The sequence below is a fragment of the Falco rusticolus genome, chromosome 3 (genome assembly GCF_015220075.1).
Source record: "Falco rusticolus isolate bFalRus1 chromosome 3, bFalRus1.pri, whole genome shotgun sequence".
Lineage (NCBI taxonomy): Eukaryota > Metazoa > Chordata > Aves > Falconiformes > Falconidae > Falco > Falco rusticolus.
In genome coordinates, this window is record NC_051189.1 from 65,477,473 (window position 1) to 65,495,844 (window position 18,372).

Genomic DNA, 18,372 nt, shown 5'->3' on the forward strand with positions numbered 1-18,372 from the left:
TCTGAAAGGCAGTTTCTGGATCCAAACTTTCAAGATCTAAATGTTCCTATAATAGAGAAAGGCAAGTGGATTGAGGAAATGAAAACAAAGATGCCCACAAGAAACAGTTTCCTATAACAATGCTTATGTTGTTTCCCCAAAAATCTATGGGAAATGTGGTGTGAGAATACATATAAATAGAACTTAGTGCTTTTACGTGAGTCCTGTTTTGAATATATATTGACATTAAACTGGATTTATGGAAATGCCAATGTGTTTTCATTTCTTCATAGTTTGTAGAATTGGAAAGGTTAGTTCAGTGTTTGCTTACCATCATCTCATTCTGCATTTCCAGAATGTACTCTTTCAGTCTGGGTGCAGGCACAATGAAAGTAAGTAATAAAATGCAGATTTTGTAAAATATGTAAAATACTACATCCTGACAACGCTCCAGGAAAAATTACAGAGTTTATACATTCTATCAGGATATATATTGTTCTGTGATACAGTTTAGGCAGAAAAGAAATTGTGAGAGGGAAGGGAACGAAACATGGGAGCACTGGACTAGATTTGCACTGTCACCTTTGTGCTACCACCAGTCTTTCTGCCCAGATTCCCCTGAGTTTATCTGTAGCTGGAAGCAGATGTTGGATGACTCAGTGGAAACCCTCCCTGGGGGGGCTTGATTTACTCAAGTGCTGGTGTGCTGCCCCCTACACCCTCTCTGCGTGCTGCCAGAACATGGCAGCATGTCTTGTGGTCCATTTTCATCATCTACCTGGCATGAAGCCCTCTCCATGGGAGGGTATAATTTATAAGGCATGGCTCTGGTCCAAGCGGCTTCACGAATATCCGAAGAAATGGCAAAAGCTGAAGGAGGGGAAGGGAAAACAGGAGGGAAACTTCATGCATGAACAGAAGATAAATTTTGGAGATAGGCTTTTAAACAAATTCATCCTACTTCTTTTAAAAGCCTGGAGTGTTTATTACTGTTCAGAGATAAACGTATTCTCTCCTTGCTTCCATCAAGGAGGCTGTACCTGTAGGAGCATAAAGGAACAGTACAATGTTACCTTAATATTTATTTCTCACATATGAAGTTAAATGTCATCTGGATGTTACTGACAGAATTTCTGTCTCTTACCACCAGAAGCTGAGGATGTTATGAGAAGAAAAACTTTGGATTTCTGTCCCCTGAGACAAAGATTGCATAAATTCAGGAATGGGAATCAAGGGGAAACCCCTTTGATAACAGCATTCTGAAGAAGCCCCCCAAACTGTTTGTACCTCTGTGACAACAGCCACATTTGGCTCTCAAAAATCCCAGAACAGGCTCGATCATTTGAGCTGCCTGCCTGAGAATTCAGTCTACTGATAGCCTACAATCAGAGAATTCAGTCTACAATCTGTTCCTGGATTATTCAAGACCCTGCAGAAAGGAGGGTATCCAAAGCGTTTTAGACACCTGGAATTGCATGCCTGTCTCCCTTTCTTGTCCAACAATTTTTTTTTGTCATGAGATCTATGCCTAACCAGATGAGAATTTGAGTACTGTACTAATTAGTCATGGAAAGATTTTTCTTGGATATAAATTTTCACTAATTACGATGAGTCATTATCACTACACACTTCAGGGCTTGCATTCAGTATTTTTCTCTCTCTCCGAATTTCAGCACTACATTTGAGAGATTGTCACGTAAGTATTTTCCAGTTGTTCCTAAAAATAGGAATGAAAAAACTGTGGCAGTTTAATAGAGACATTTCTAGATGCTTGGAGTCCCCCACTCTTAAAGATGATCAGGTGTACACTGACTGTGACAGTGGACACTCAGTGTGTGCTTGGTGCCAAGCCTGCTCTCCAGAAAGTTTCCCTGCGGTGAAGCCTATCCTATAATAAAAGGCAGACAGCCTAGTTGCATTATTTTTATTAGCTGTGGTTTCCCACTGTGTTGAATGCCAACTTCAGGTGTTGGTGGTTTGACAGATGCCAGGAATTTTGTGATGTTAAGTTTGGGAAGTGGATAGGATGTGGCTGGGTGTGGAGAGGGGTTGCTGTGCTTGGGGGGATTTTATCTCTTGGTAGACTGGCAGATCGGGAGCGCTACGATGTATGTCAGTGGGATGCAATGGAGGACTCAGGAAGTACTAGGAGGTTTTAAATTTTCACACGAATGTTCCAGCTAATGCCCAAATTGATCTGAGACCAAAAGAAGATGAACAAAACTGAAGAAATAAATTATTCAGGCAAACTTGACAGGCATAGCTGTTCCGTACAGCAGAGAAGGAAGTTTTTCATTTGAAGATCTTTTTATTACATTTTTTTTCCTTTGCTCCTAAAATATACTCTAGAACCTTTAGAAACAGAAAGTACTTTAATAGTTCAGATTCACCTAAAAAGCAGTAAATAATATTTCAGATATTATCTGTACTTTTTTTTAAATTGCATTTTCTCTTTCAAGAAGGCCTACTAGATATACTGTGTATATAGATAGATAGATAGATAGATAGATAGATATACTACCTTGAAAACTCATTACTTATTCCCCTTTTTTGTTAACTCCACCTCCTGTACCTGAATTTGAAAATGTAACATGCAGTCCTAATACTGTAAACCCTTTTGGGAGTTCATAAATCAAGGCAAAGAAATTAATGTGGAACTTTATGATAACAACTCATGTTTCAACAGAATTATGTTGTCATAAAGCTGGTCAGTAAGAATGTATTGATTTAGCTTCACACTTTTTTGAGTAAAATGTTAAAACAAACATATTTTTTTTTCTGTTTTTCCAGAACTAGAGGCAGAGGAATGGTGCAAACATCTTTGCATGGAGTGTCTGGGAACCAGGCTCAATGACATAAGTCTTGGGGAACCAGATTTGTTGGCTGCTGGAGTCCAGAGAGAACAAAACGGTAAGTAACTTTGTAATTACTCTGAGATCAGTTCTTAGGTCATGTCCCATACTATCTTTCCTTGAATTTCTTGTTTGGAGAATTTTTACTATTAGCTAGAAGCACGTCATTAATAACTAAACATTTGGATGTGTTTTTGAGGCTTAGTTCTATTTTTCCTACAAATAAAGACGATTAAATTCTATGCCAAATAGCATACCTTGAGTGACTCCATGTCTTCATTGTGTTCACATTTTGCTGTCATGAGAGATGATACTATGACCCTCCTGGTTCTGGAAACAGTGGCCTCTATGCAAAGGAATGAAACAGTGGCTGTTGTTCCACAGCCTTTAAAAGACAGTAATGAACATACAGACACTGCTTTGAACTGCAAGACACATATTTGCTTTAAACTCATACCTGTCTAGAAAAACGAAGTCAAGGTCATCTAAATGTTGTCAAATACGGGTGAAAAGGGCAATGATAGATGCTAGTCAGCACTAAGCATGAGCTTGTAAGTCTGATCTAAAGGCTCTTTGGAAAAAAATTTAGATTACATACACACAGAGGAAGGATGCTGGTGGATGGAATGTGCAATAAGAAAAGAAAATCTGTGATTAAACTGTCATTTAATTCCAATTAGTGAACATGAGGGCAACACAAAATGTTCTTATTTAGTCTTCTCTAAATTAGAGCTCTTGATTATTACTGTCTTGATGTTTATAAGAACCAATAGGTTTTAACAAAGTAATAAACCAAACTGCCTCAATGGTCATAAAATATCAAACCAACTATCATGAACAAAACTAATTAAATTATAGAATGAATAGCACTATATTGATTCTATTGTACTAATCTTGTAGAAGAGTCCAGACCTCTCTAATAACATAAAATATACTGAAATCTTTAAAAAATTTTGTTCAAATGTTAGACAAATTCAAGCATGATTTAAAAGAAGTTCAGATTTTTGCAAAGTTGTTTTCCTGCCATGAGACACAAAATTTAATATGTAATCTCAAACTATTTAACAAAAGGAGAACTACTAATGTTGTAGGAAACTGATAATGATCAGACACCACTCAAAGCATCCTATCTGCTGCATTATGTTCATAGGCTATAGGTATAAAATTCATATTCATGCTGTTGGAGAGAGAACTACGTGAGCAGGTGGAGCTCCTTCGCAACACAGAAGGGAATAGAACTTGTCAAGAGATTGTGATGTGAGCAGAAAACCAGCCTGAAGTTCCTCAGGCTCTTTCTGCAGCGAATTCATGTGCTGTCCAGCACCTTTTGAACAAAGATGGTGAATACTACATTTCACCTTGTTCTTGAAAGGCATCCAGTTACCCACATGTGACCTCCAGAAGACATAGATCAGTTCTGTTGTATGAGTTGGTCTTGATTCGGTTGCCTTAGTCTTGAAATTAATTGCAGTGCTACCAACCGGCATATATGAACATAATTAACATCTTTATTGTTCTAAGTCAATACATGAAAGGAAACAAAGAGGCAAAGCATGCATTTGTTGTACAAGTCACATGAATAAGAATGCATGGAGAGTATCATCAGCCATATTCTTTTAAACCAAGTGACTGAATATGTATAATCCAATATGTGACAAGCATGCTCTGAAAAATCTTTAGTTACGGTATCTTAGACAAGTAATTCTGATACCTATCCGCTTCCTTCTCTCATCCCTTTGATGCACAGTTCTGCATTTTAATAAGCATGTTTGGAAATCAAAGTTGACATATTCAGAAGCAAGCAAATTTTGGGTGGTCTTTTAATCAGCTGGGAAGGAGGGAAGAACACAGAGATTCTTACTGTTGGTATGAAATCTAGCATTTTGTTCATTTAGCTTTTCTGTACGAACCTACGGTTGGACTAATTTCTTTAGCAGATACCTTCAGTAAAATTAGTTGAGTGGAACTGTTACCTCAGTCTATACTAGTTATCTTATTCTGCAAACTTGGCAGTATCATTCCCACATGATGGTTTTGTGGAAAGGGTAACTAATTTGAGGGTGGAATCATTTGGTGAGCTCTGATGAACATTCACATTTTGAATTTATTTTCTTGCACGTTTTCCCCATATTTCAGCTTTTAAAGACATACTGTCAAAATCGTACTTCAGAAGATACCTGAAAACCTTTCAAAAGTACTGAGCTTTTGTTGACCTGAAATTGAAAGGTCAAAGTTAGGTTTCCAATTTGAATTTCATGAAAAGTGACTATATATATGAAATGTCTAAAATCTTGCTCACTGTGAAAATGGCAGTTGTGTCACTCTCAGGGTCATTTGTGTGTGTGTGTGTGTTAAATAAAAATTACACTGGTATAGTACCTTAGAATGTCTTTACTTCAAAACATATTGCAAGTATGACAGCTTCATAGAATTCATCTTGAGTTAGTTGATGTATTACTTTTTTATTTATTTGAATATTTACTTGAAACAAACGTGAGAATACATATTTGTGTACATTTGTAAAGCCTGTAATAGAATTATTATTATTATTATTATTACTACTACTACTACTACTACATTTTAAGGGCTAAACGGGATTGAATAATAGTGTTATACTGTGGATATCTCTATGATAGGACAGTGTGCCAATACCATTAATCCCAAAGGAACAGGTGTATTAACCATTAGTCTTATCTCATTCCACTGTATTTTTTCAATATTTTTTTTTCCAAATACTTTGCCCTAAACATTTTCTGAAATGTTTAAAATTTGATAATGATATTTCCTTGATCATAATAAGGGCTTTTTTCATGACCTACTTTACATTTTCCTAGCAATAATATTTTTAATATGCAAAGTTCTTTATCTGTCCAACCAGTTACCCATTCTTGTCCTTAAAGGACATTTGGCTGATGTATGCCATGTATTTGTAAGGGTATTCAATGAAGGGATCAGGTAAATTGGCTATCTCTTGAAAACATAGTAAGTTTTTGTAGGTTTGTGGTTTAGCCCCTGTATATGACCACCTCAGCCAGTACCTTCAGTTGCAACATTGGTAATGACTTTCTTAACTGGGACTGTACAAACTGCTACATGCTGCTTACATTTTTTTATAACCAAGGACACACATTTCAGAAAATATTTGACAAGGAAATTCTGTGACTTTTCTAATGTTTCTTTTTGTTATAGCTGAGCCTGTTTATCCTCCCACTCTCAGTCTTTTAGTTCTCCTATGAGCTTTTAATTTCAGAAGGCAAGACACTAGATTCTCTGTGACATGAATGCAATAATATGGCTTGCAAAACTGTTTCAAAGGCTGTCAAAATTGCAGTTTGGTGTCCAAATGTCATGTCTAAAAGGCCATACAAACATAAGGCATTTCTGTCCTATGAGGATAAAAATTTATAATAGTGCAGTGATCTGAAAGAAGTGTTCTTTTAAGTGCTAGTGAGGTCTATTTTATTATAGTTGCACTGTTGCTTGACCCTCCAGCACCAAACAGTTCTGCTGTGGTGTTAGATAAAAGACCGTAACTATAGCAGTGCTTATAGCAGAGACCTCTAGCTATTGTGTCTTGTAGGAGGAACAGAGAAGATACCTAAGCAATTCTTCTGCAAAGCACATCATTAACAGAAAGCTTCTCACTGGATTTATCTGTGTTACTACTTTCAAGAAGTGTTGCTGCCAGTCTTGCTGTGTAAACTCTGCTGTGGAAAATGACCCTTAAGTGGTTTTCTTTTTACATTTAAGGCTCACAACTATGGCTGCTTAATTTGCAATGATACACAGATTCCAATAAAAATGAGATTTGAAATGAAGCTTCTGTTACTCTTCAACCATTTTTTTCGTCTCTCTCCTGCAAATTTAAGTGATTTGTGTTCCTCAACCCTGTAGCAGCAAGCCTGTTTCCGTTTAATTTTTTTTTTTCACACCAGTCTGTTACTGTTTATGAATGTCCATTTAGATTATTTGATAAAGAATTAAAATACAGTATTAAATCAAAATTAGTAAAGAATACATGATCCTAATCAGATAACAAGTTTTGTATAATGGCAATGGAGCTATATATTCATGGTAAGACAAATAATAATACACACTTATAACTCCAGGAATGAAAATCTGGACTCAGTTGGATCTGATTACACCATTGACAAGTAGTGTTATAAGAAATATCCTGTGATACTTACTCCTTATTCATATTCCTCAGGTTTCTCAAGCTGCTACTAGGGGAAGAAATCATGAATGTAGATTCTTCATTTGGAAGAATTGGAAACTTCCTTTCCAGCTCTCAATGCATTTGGAAGCAGTTGTAATACACTCCAAAAAATTAACAACAAAAACAAATCTATTTTTTTAAACATTTTTACCTGCCTGGCTGTTTTTATGGCTAGAATTTGTCCATACTCATGATTTTTTTTTTCCAAAATATCCTTGTTTCCGATGTGTCACCCCATTTTCATTCTTTATAAAAGGAATTCATTAGAAAGAAGTCATCCAAATGAGCAATATACAGTGACAATGTTTACTGTGTAAAAGAAGCCAGAATATTCAAGACAGTATTGGTTAAAAAAACATTACATGTAGACAGTGTTAGTAAATCCACTCTTCAAGAGCAGGTGCTTTGTTGGTGAAGACTCTATTCCTATCTATTTTGAATATTAAATAACACTAAAGTAGCCGAATACTGGTACTAAATCATATTCTATTAGCTTCACTTGTAAATCTGATGTAAACAGTGAAGAAAATAGCCAAATGTAAAAATGCAAATTTTTAAACTAAAGAAAAGACCTGATTCATCTTTTGCTGCTGTACCTCATCTATTGTTAGGTGTCATGCCTGTGATGTCAATATGATATATTTCCATTATGTGTTACTGGTGCTTTGGCTTTTTAATTTTTTCCTATGCATTATGAAACTAGTTTTGATTTTAGTAGTCTGGAAAAGTTTGAAAGATAATTATTTTATTTTACTTTTACTCCTTCCTAATATGTAAATTTCTATCTCGTAAAATTACTTCCTTTGTGAAGTTTTCCTCTTTGTCATAACATCTGTTTTACTTTCCTTTTTTATTTAGAAACATTCCACAGTACAGCAGCCTTGCTTCCTGGTTTCTAATTGCAAGAAACTCATTAACTTCTGTTAGTAAAAATGTAGCTTTTCATAGTGAACAACGTCCTTGAATCCTCAGAAGAGGATTATGAGTTATTTCTTTATGCTACATATGGAGATTACAAGCTATAAGCAAAGCATAAAGACTTTGTAACTACATTCACAGAGCGGACTTGTTTTAGGGCATTTTTGGGGGGTTGTAGAATCTCTGTGGTTTACTACATTAAAGTATTTTGCATGGGTTTTGTTCATCTTACGTTATCCTTAATCCATTTTTATACTTTGGTTTAAAAAAAAAACACACACACAAAAAAAAAAAAACAAAAACATAGCCAGGTTTATTCAGAAAAGAAAGGTGTTTACAGTTTTAATAGCTCATTAATCCAGTGAGATTTCATATTCTTCTCTACCTTACTACTTATCAGAGAAAAAAATTTAATATTTTATTTTTATAGTAGCTTTTATATTTTCAGTGAGACATTAATAAACATTTCCATACCTTTTTTAACAGAAACAAAGCAGAATAATTATAAGCAAAGTGATAACATTAATTCTGGAGTCCTGCTTCCTCACTGAGTAAAGCAGAAGAGAAAATACAAAATACTATGTCTTCAAGACTTAAAGCTCTCTTTTCACCTGAAAATTAGCAACAGACGGTCAGCAGCAGAAGTTTCATAGAGGGAGTTCTCACAAGTCATCTGGATTACAAGACTACAATGTCATCTGCTCAGTTTTCCAGCTGGGATGATTTAGGCAAAGGAATCCATTGATAAAATGGCAGAACCAGGATCACTGGGCCTCACAGTCATTTTGTTTCCCTAGTACCCCTGGATTTTAGGGTGAAAGGTTGAGAGCATTTTGGAGTTGCTGCCAAGTCTCCGTCTCAGCCAGTATGCTCATTTTAACAAAGACTTATGATCCTGTGCACTGGAAAACATTATTAAAGGTCATATTCTTGCCAAAGCCCAAATGCTAAACACCTTTACATGCACAAAGTGTATGATGAAGCATTGGTCTGCTTATTCAAGGAAATGGGAAAGAGAAGTTACATTGAAAAGAGCGGAATAGTAAGTGTAGCAATATAATAGTATTTTTTTCTCATCCTGACTGTCCGACTCCCTGAACTTCGCTCTCACCAATTTTAGAAGAGGGAGGAGGGTAGTGATGCTGAATCCTGAGGAACGGCACCTCCTCAGTCTCAGCCTTGTCCTGTCCAACAGGATAACATCTACTTGATCTGGTTTCATCCATCTCCCTATCTTCTGAGTCTCTTATTAACTTCTATTTACTTAATCTTACAACCCAATGAACTGTTAGTACCTCATTGCACTCATACGCAGATGGTGTCTGACCCACAGAGAAGTTAAATGTCCTATTCGATATGATTCAAAAGATCTGGTGGCAGAATTCAGCTGGGACTCCCAAATCTAGCTTATGAATGTTTGTTCTTGCCTGAGTAAGTTTAAGGACAAAACTTGCCACTAAAAATTGAATGATTGTGTTACCATTACCTAGATACCTAGATACCTGTTCAAATATTTTATGAAATGGAAAACTTGGACCTGTGTTTTAATTTCTAAAATTATTTCAGAGTATCTACACCTTTCCATGTCTTCAGTTTCCCACTACTCAAAAGTATTAGGCTTTGTTTCAAAAGCAAATATATCCATCCTCAGTCTTCTCCAGCACATACTTTTGTACATTTGCGTTTCTTGCCATTTGAGTAAGGTCCAAGGGTGCTACATTTTGCCCTGCAGCTGATGTTCAGTTTAATCAAACATACTTTCTATAATCCATGACACCTCACCTTAGACACTGATCTCCCATGCAAAGTCAGCAAATGTGTCCTGACAGTTTGAGAATAATGTATGTCCTGAATACCCTTCATGCAATAATATCCTCAAACACTTCAGAGAAGTCGAACATTTCATGAGGATCCTGGTAACTTATAAACCAAGTTGAAATACTCTGTGCCTTCAACACCACAGTTTAATGTTTACTTCAGAAAATAATTGTACCTTTCAGATTTCTCTGCTGTCTGAGGCACTTTGTCAGTGAAGACAGGTAAAGGAAAAGATTTCCATTCTCATGTAGTAGCCTTATTCCTTCATAGACACGTTGTGTGATTTCATTTAATGTAAAAGAGAAACGGCTGATACGTCAGTCACCTGCATCTTTCTTTCAGAGGAGGTAGATAGCAATAAATAACAACGTAATAATGCAAAACTGGAGTCTAATATATGATAAAAACACACTTGTACAGGTCCTAGGCATTATTGCATGACCATCACAATGACATATGGGTACTGAAAAATTATTGTATAAAAATATAATTCTATCACAAAGTGTGTTACCTTGTTCTCCACCATTCCCTTCCCACTGCAGGCATTGAGCCAGACTCATGTGCGAGTCCTTCCATTTACTTGGGCAGGCGTTGGGTTAGACCTGTGCCCAATGCACTCCTCTGAGGGGTAGGGGAAATTCTTTGCCGTGAACTCAGCAGCACCTGCTAATCAATTTGTGCTGAGTATCAGAAGTCTTCTACAAAACATTTAGACTTTCACACTTGGGACCGTAGTCATAAAATCAGACTTTTAGGGCTAACTCCTGTTAGTGTGATTAATGAGAACTACAGCCTGGGAGAAGAGGTTGAATGGCTTTGAGTCTGAATGAATCAATTAGGGAGTCATTAATAGGAAAAAATTAAACTGACCAATGCAGAATAACATTGAGGATGACAAGTTTACTTTTATCTATCCAGGGCAGCAATTCTTACTGCTCACCCAGCAGTTCCCTGCTTCTGTTAATTCCTCAGCCAAACTTTTGTTATTTTATTGACACACACATGCATACTCACATACACACTTCTAACATGTTTTATATGAACTCACTTATCTGCAATATTTTCACTTATTTGTCAAAAAAGTCTCTCTATATAAAATGTCAAAAAAATGGAAACATAATATCTGCGATATTGGATGTCAAACACAATGAGAAGCTGCATCTAATTTTGACTGCTACAATAAATTTCTCTCACTTTATTCCTCTTCTGATTACTTTAAATTCTTTCCTAATTTTTATGAGGACACCATGAGAAAATTCAGAGCAAATGCTGGAATAAATGTTCCACACCAAGCTGTCATTCGTTCATCAAGTGATTTGTGACAGTTTTCCTGTCAGAGGTCCCTTTAAAGTACATTTTCCTAGTACTGATTATTGGACGAGCATTGCTCATGCTCATACTAAAAATCATTCTTACCTTTTTTTGTCAACACCCTCCAGTGCAGTAGCATTGACATTTTGCTTTTCTATCCTATATCAAAAATGAAATAGAATTGTTAGAGGAAGTTGCAGATCAGCTCCATTCTCCCATGTTATGCTATTAAGCCCTAAGATTTCAGTGCCTTGAAGTTAAAATACAGGCTAACACTTCCAACTGTACGACCTGAAATTAAACTGAGTGTTTAATTCTTTGTAGAAGCAATTCATAAAAGCATTAGTTATTCTTCAAAGAAAATTCCATTTTTAAAAAAATTATCTTGGTATTATTGTGGTTTACTTCCTTCCGTATGCATTAATGGTGTTTAATATCATGTGGTGGCTTTTTTTTTTTTTGGGGGGGGGGGGGGGGGGGGAGGGGGGTAGTGGTGTGGTTTTTTTAAGGATAACTTTTGCTTTGCTTATTATATCACATGCAATTCAGGCACTTCAGAAAATTGTTAATGCCCTCGACCTCTTACTGCAATGAATGCACTTTGCAGTGGAAGTGCAGCTGACAGCAATTGATGTCATGACCATACTAATATATCATGTTGAATCAGATTTTTCAAGAAAGCAACCAATGATTAAAACTGTTATTAATTTGACAAATTATAATGACTTTGGCAAATAAATAGAAACTGAACGCAATTATTAACAAGCTTCGATAAGTAAACCTGGGTTTGCAATTTCAAGGACAGTTTTTCTAAGAGGCAACGGTTTTGCCAGGATACCTGTAGTTCTGTTCTTTGAGAAAGGAGTCTGTCAGAGTTCAAGTCATTGCGAATTTTGATTTGCAAAGTCATGGACCTTAATGTGAGGATAAAGGACTTCAGTTAACTTGCTGGGGACATATGTCAGAGGACTTTGCAGATCATCTGTGAAAGATGTTTCAGTCTGCTGCATTATTTATAATGAAAATGAAATGAAGACAATTCTCTTACTCCTCTCATGTACACTAGAAAGACTTCTTCGAAATCAGTGGCTCCTCACCTCTATTCAAGGCCAGAAATTTGGCCTTGATTTCTGAACCATCAGTAACTAAAGACTTGATTTCCTTTTTTTTCCCTCAGTATAAAATCTTTCTTTAACTGGCGATGCCTTATTGTGTGTTGTTTGTTTGTTTGTTTTTTTCCAGAACGATTCAATGTCTATCTTATGCCTACACCAAATTTAGATATCTATGGGGAATGTACAATGCAGATCACACATGAAAACATCTATCTCTGGGACATCCACAATGCCAAGGTCAAGCTGGTCATGTGGCCTCTGAGCTCTTTGAGGAGATATGGACGTGACTCAACATGGTTCACATTTGAGTCTGGAAGGTAAGAGCTAAGGAGTAGGAAACAGCAAGAAGAATAAATAAGCAGTGATTTTTGAGAAGCAGCCTGATAAGTTAGATTAGCCTCTCATTATAAAGAAAGATGGAATACATGGCCTTTCCATAGACCTGTTTGTTGAATGTTACTTTTCAATCTATTCAGCTCAGTGTTCAAAATAAGTGTTGATATATCTTATATTTAAAATGATCTTAAGCTTCCTCTGACTTTTATTTAACTGTGGTTGAATTGTCATTCTTAAGGTTTATGAGCCTCACTGTGCTTAAACACTAATGTGTTATAATTTGAGTACTTTTGATGTAGAAGACATTAATTCTGGATCATGGAAAAGGCTGATCACACAATATGAATGGAATAACTTCCGCTACAGTAGATATTACTCTTTTTGGGTGTTCCTGATGACTGATTGCCACACTGGAATGTAATTGTAGGCAGAAGCACAGAGAACATTGTGAACCCATAAAAAGGCTAGCTCTTTTTTTCTGCCTGCAGTTTTAATCCTCATTGCTATTTCCATCCTCAGATTAGTTTTAAATGTCCGTGGAGCTCTGTTTTGTCTCCCTTTCATATCTTTTTAATGCATTTCATTGGACCGTTAGGTCCATTGCTTTTTCTGTGTTTCTGTGCAGAAATAATTCTGCAGTCATCTCTGTCTTTAGTGATGTTTCATCTTGTATTTTATGCTTCTAGACTTTTCTAAGTTTTTTATACTTCCTTATGCAGAGCCTGAATTTTCTGAAACGATCTGTGAAATTACAGGTCTCTACACTCTTGGGTTAGCCACATTGCCTTGGTAAAAATCTTCATATGCATTTTGATGTGTGCTTATTCAATATCATTAATATTCACAAAAGTAGAGTTGGCGATCACAAACAAAAGCATGGATCAAATGGATCCTACAGCCTAAGAACTTAATGACCTAAATTATTCTGCAGTTTCATACAGACAGGAGTTACCACTTAACTCAGAACTTTGTATATACAGACTGATGTCACCAGAACATTGTAGTGCTCTGTTACTTTTCTCTGATGACTTCACTATTAAAAATCATGAAGACAGCAATACTTTTTTATTATTATTATTTAATAATGTTTTACTAAAAATTAGCAACAGCTTACCCATGTTTCAATTTAATTTCAGTGATTAAGCTGTAGGGCTCATTCAGATATACTCTTTTAGCAAGAATAATTTGCTAAATCATTCCTTCCCCTAGGCCTCAAGCTACCTCATGTGAAACTAGTTCAAGCAGCATACCCACACAATACCAGAAAGCAAGTAAAATGACTAAAAAATGCCTGAAACTCACCGTATTGTTCTGGAGAAAAGCAAGCAAGCAAGCAAAGAAACAAAACCACTAGGATTTACCTTTATCCCATTCTTTGTGAATATCCCACCCATCTGATTCTTTGGCTAAATTTTTATTTTCAAACATACATTTTATTAAAGGGGAAGGGTTATTTTTGCATAAAAAGATAATGATTGAAGACTTACTAAGAGCTGCTTATTCAGACTAGTGTATCTGTCTGTGAGTAGACCCACTTTTAATTGATTCTGAAGGAAACTATCTTTGGAAATTGAAATTGTCATTAACAAAAATTAAGCTGCTAAAACTAATTCAGATTCATTATTTGAAGATGATTTCTTATACCTGTCTCAAAATATAGGTGTTTCATTCTCTATAATGTTTTAATCATTAAAAAAGTCATTCTATATCATAGTGAGATTCTTTTTTTTTTTTTTTCTTTTTTTTTTTTTTTTGGCAAGATAGTTGCTTTCTGTACTGCTCTATGGTACAACAGTACTAACAAGCTATGTATAGTGATTGTATATATTCAAGAAAAGTCTGAGCCTTATCTCTGCTTTTTTAAGCCTTCTACAGTATTTTAATTCCATACTAGTACCTGACTATCATCTTCCCCTACAATCCATGGACCATACAACCTGATAAAAAGTGGATTGTTTTGCTGTGTTTTATTATTATGAGCCAGTTCTGCCTTTATCTATCATGCTTTACTGTCTTTGATCTGATTCCTCCCTTTTGCTTGCTTGGGAGTGCTTTATCTGTCTGATTTGGAAATGTGTAAAGACTAGATTTAGACTCGCAGAAAAACGTAGAAGTAAAAAATAGGACTAGAGAAAAGTCAGTGTCTTCAATTACATCTGAAGATTAATGCTTATTTTAAAATCTGTTGTTGATTTTTTTTTTACTTTTTATTTTTTAACCAGGATCTTTCTCATTTTTTCTAAACATGATTTTCTTTGTCCCTTGATCTGTTAGTGCCTTAGTACAGTAAATTGCTGATGCATGCTGTCATCAGAAATGAAGTGCTCATCCATGTTTTATGACAATGTTACGCAGCAAAATTGTCATTGCTTTACTTTTTCCCTAAGGCTTAAATATTAAATGTAGACAATTGCTTTAAAAGAAATATTTTTAAATAGGTTCTTATTTTTTACTGAGTTTTAGCAGCTATGCAGTATATGTGTATGAGGTTTGCATGAACATTAAGAGCTCAGGTTTATATATTTATTATCCATCCTCAGTTCTGGTATTACTTTGTTTGAGTAAATAAATCTCTCCCATTAAAATAAATGCAGATATTCACAAAGAGATACTATGATAAATTGATTAAAATTAAGCTTTCAAACAAGTACATTTATCTTTTAATAAACATATTGTTTTGCATTTAAATGGAATATGGAATTGGATGTATAAAACTAAACTGTTCACTTCTCTATTGAAATGCAATAACTATATGATTTGGAGGATATCTTAAATATGAGAATAATGAACACAAATTCTTTCCAAATGTCAGATCATTCTGTTTGGTTTTGCACTGAACTGGAGTTTGTAAATATGTCTCTTTGCACTACCTATGAAGTTAGACTCATCCTTATTTTTCATTATTCAGTGAATCAATGAAAGTTAATATTTCTTGCACAGTAGTTTACTTAATTCGTGTTCTTCCCTATCCAAACTCTGCTGAGATTTGGGGGAAGTACAGTTTTGTGTGGCTTTGATGCTGGAAGGAGAGATTTTCATTATTTAAAGTACCTGGTTAGGGTTAACCCATGCAAAGTATCCATCGATCAGAAAATAGTAATTCACAACTCCATTAGGCACTACAATAGTTTTGTACTGATTAATACTGTGCATCTAACACGGTGAATGGATCCCACAGTAATTCAGAGCACCTGAGGTAGGAGCCTATCATTTAATTTTCCTAGAGCCAGGTTTTCCACCTGAACAGATTTGGATTGGCTCAGGGAGTTTTAATGTTGAATCATCAATAAGTCAACAGGATTTCCTTAATTTATGGACATGCATAATGTGTTTGGACACCTCTTTCTCATTATTTTGGGTATTGGATATGTTGGAGACACTGTGCCTAAGAATGCACTCAGTCTGCATGAGTGCACTTACTTTTCTCTTCAAGCTTTTGGTACCGCTGCTCCATGTATGGGAGCACTTGTCCCTGAGTGTCTCTGATTTCAAGTCCCTGAAATGGGAAGTGTGCTGCTTACACAACTGCCCACACAACTGTCCAGATGAAGGTATTGCAAATTACATGCAATCCAAGAAACATTCCAGAAAACATCAGATGTGAAGACACTGTTTTCAGACTCCTGCCAAAGTTACAGGATTCATTTTGCTGATGTTGCAAAGGAAATAATCTATGACAAAGGCCATAAGCAATATTTAAAATTCACTCTCTGGAAACTGCAAAAGGCAGTTGTCCAAGCATTCCTTTTAGCAAAACAAGCTGGCTGAGGCACATTGTTAGGAGCGTATAAGGAGACTCAAGAATCCAGAATTGAGGCACTGAGAGAAATAAACACAGATGGACTCTTTACTGTTTTTTAAATGTTTTTTTCTTTTGCTGTACTGCAATTCTGCCATTTACATTAAACAATATTTTCTATGTATGGAAGCTGTCTGGCCAAGTCTATTAAGTGCTGGCCAGAGGTATCAAACAAACAAACAAACAAAAATACCAGTCTGGCTGAAGTCAAGTTAAACATGGTGAGAAAATACAATGATGGGATGGGCTGTGGAAGCCTCAGACAAACTTTGTGAAATACTGCAAGTTTCTGCTGAGTAGGGAGGTCAAGGCAGTAGGTTTGTTCTTGAAGTTTTGAGAACACAAGGAGCCACAAATCCATGAAACTCTCCTTTTTCTGAAATAGATTTTCTTCTATTTTATAGACAAGTTTTTGAAATTTAAACAGTTTCAAGTCTTTCCAAGTTTATTCATACTGTGCATTCAGAGACACACATTGAATCACACTAAAATATTTTTTCTTTATTTTTTTTTCCTCATCAGAGAAAACATAAAGAAATGTAGTATTCCCTGTCATTTTTAAGATCTGGAATCTGTTTCTTTGGTTGAGAAAATATTAAGCTCAAGCATTGCAGAGTGGTGACATGAGAATTTCTCAGGTTTGCTTTTTTTTCTTTACGCAACCCAGGACTGACAATTTTCTCAGAGGTAGATACGCAGATGCTAGGGTTATCTGAAGCAGAAAGTTCAGTGTTTCCTTCAGGCACTACATCTGATTGGAATTTTTCATTTGTCTGTCAGTCCTCGTTGATAGTTTCTGGTGTCAATGTGAAATGTATGTCAATTAACAAAGTCAAGTTACAGGAAACATCCTCATTTTCCCTTACATGGGGAGAGGCCCCTTATGTGTGTGTGCGCCTCATGAGACAGTTGTTCTGGACTTCACACACTGATGTACATATCAGCTCAAGTCTATACCTCCCTGAAGAGAAGCCTTCAATTCCTGACTGCTGGTGGATCATCTAAATTGTGGATTAAGTTTATCATAGAATTATAAATCACATATTATAAATCATTCTAGTAACATTATAGATCATAAACTTGTCATGGAATTTGTAAGTCACTTTGAGTTGAGCAGTAATACGAGCACCCAGGTGCGGCTGCAATAGATAGATCTACCATTTCACATAAAAGTTACCTCAGAGCTTTGAGCACCCCACACTTAATAGTTAAGTTTGTTAGGATCCTTTTCTTCCTTTACATCTTTGCAATATTTGCAAAAAGCCTAATTACCCATTATGTGAAATTTCAGTGGTTTTGTTTTACCTGTTTTCTCACTGCCCCTTCACTTCTCACATTCTTTCCCCAGGCAGTATGTATTGCTAAAATCTGAAAATAACTTCAAAAAAGAAACAGAAATCTCTTGTATGTATCCTCCTCTTGGCTTTTTCAGTAATCACGTAGCTCTAATTTTAGGAAACGTGGCATTTTTATCACTGAATATGTTTTAGTTCCTTGTATTTAGCAGTGCCAAGGTTATACTGTAATATGTTTTAATTGTAGTTCCATTCCTACTTTTTTTCCATTCCAACTTCATCCCAACTCTCAAATTGCCTTCTTCCAAATTCCTGAACTGAAATAAGTTCTGTGTTTGTCATCTGATTCATTTAAACCCTACGTAAAAAGAAGTTGTGTGTTTAACTCATCTGCAGGACTCTTACTCTGGTTTTGATCATGGTACCTAATCTAAGAACTCTTTCAATAGCGGAAACTGATACGGCTTGTTGTAAGTGACTTGTAAAATGCTCACTGAATTTTCTCTCTGCCAAGGCTCCTCTCAAACTGCTCTAGCATCGGTAAGTCAGAGCAAGTTCGACCAAAACTCACATAACAATGAAATTGTCCACAGTGTAACTGAATATGGCAGACAGAGAGAAGGCGGCATTATATGCATGCTTCTTTATCCTAAATTTCTATTCTAACTTATAAAATGTTCTTCTCTTTTTAGTCACTGTTTTGAAAATTTATCCATGATAATCACACCTACAG

The 18,372-nt window shown here is 35.8% G+C and overlaps 1 protein-coding gene across 1 annotated transcript in view; it reads left to right on the top strand.

Annotated features, from left to right (window-relative positions):
- DOK6 (docking protein 6) overlaps nt 1-18,372 on the top strand; it is a 253,364-nt gene that overhangs the window by 151,318 nt on the left and 83,674 nt on the right. The window contains exons 4-5 of the mRNA XM_037382000.1: nt 2,770-2,889; nt 12,337-12,526. Of these exons, the coding sequence (XP_037237897.1) occupies nt 2,770-2,889; nt 12,337-12,526 (310 nt within the window). The remainder of the gene's footprint in view (nt 1-2,769; nt 2,890-12,336; nt 12,527-18,372) is intronic.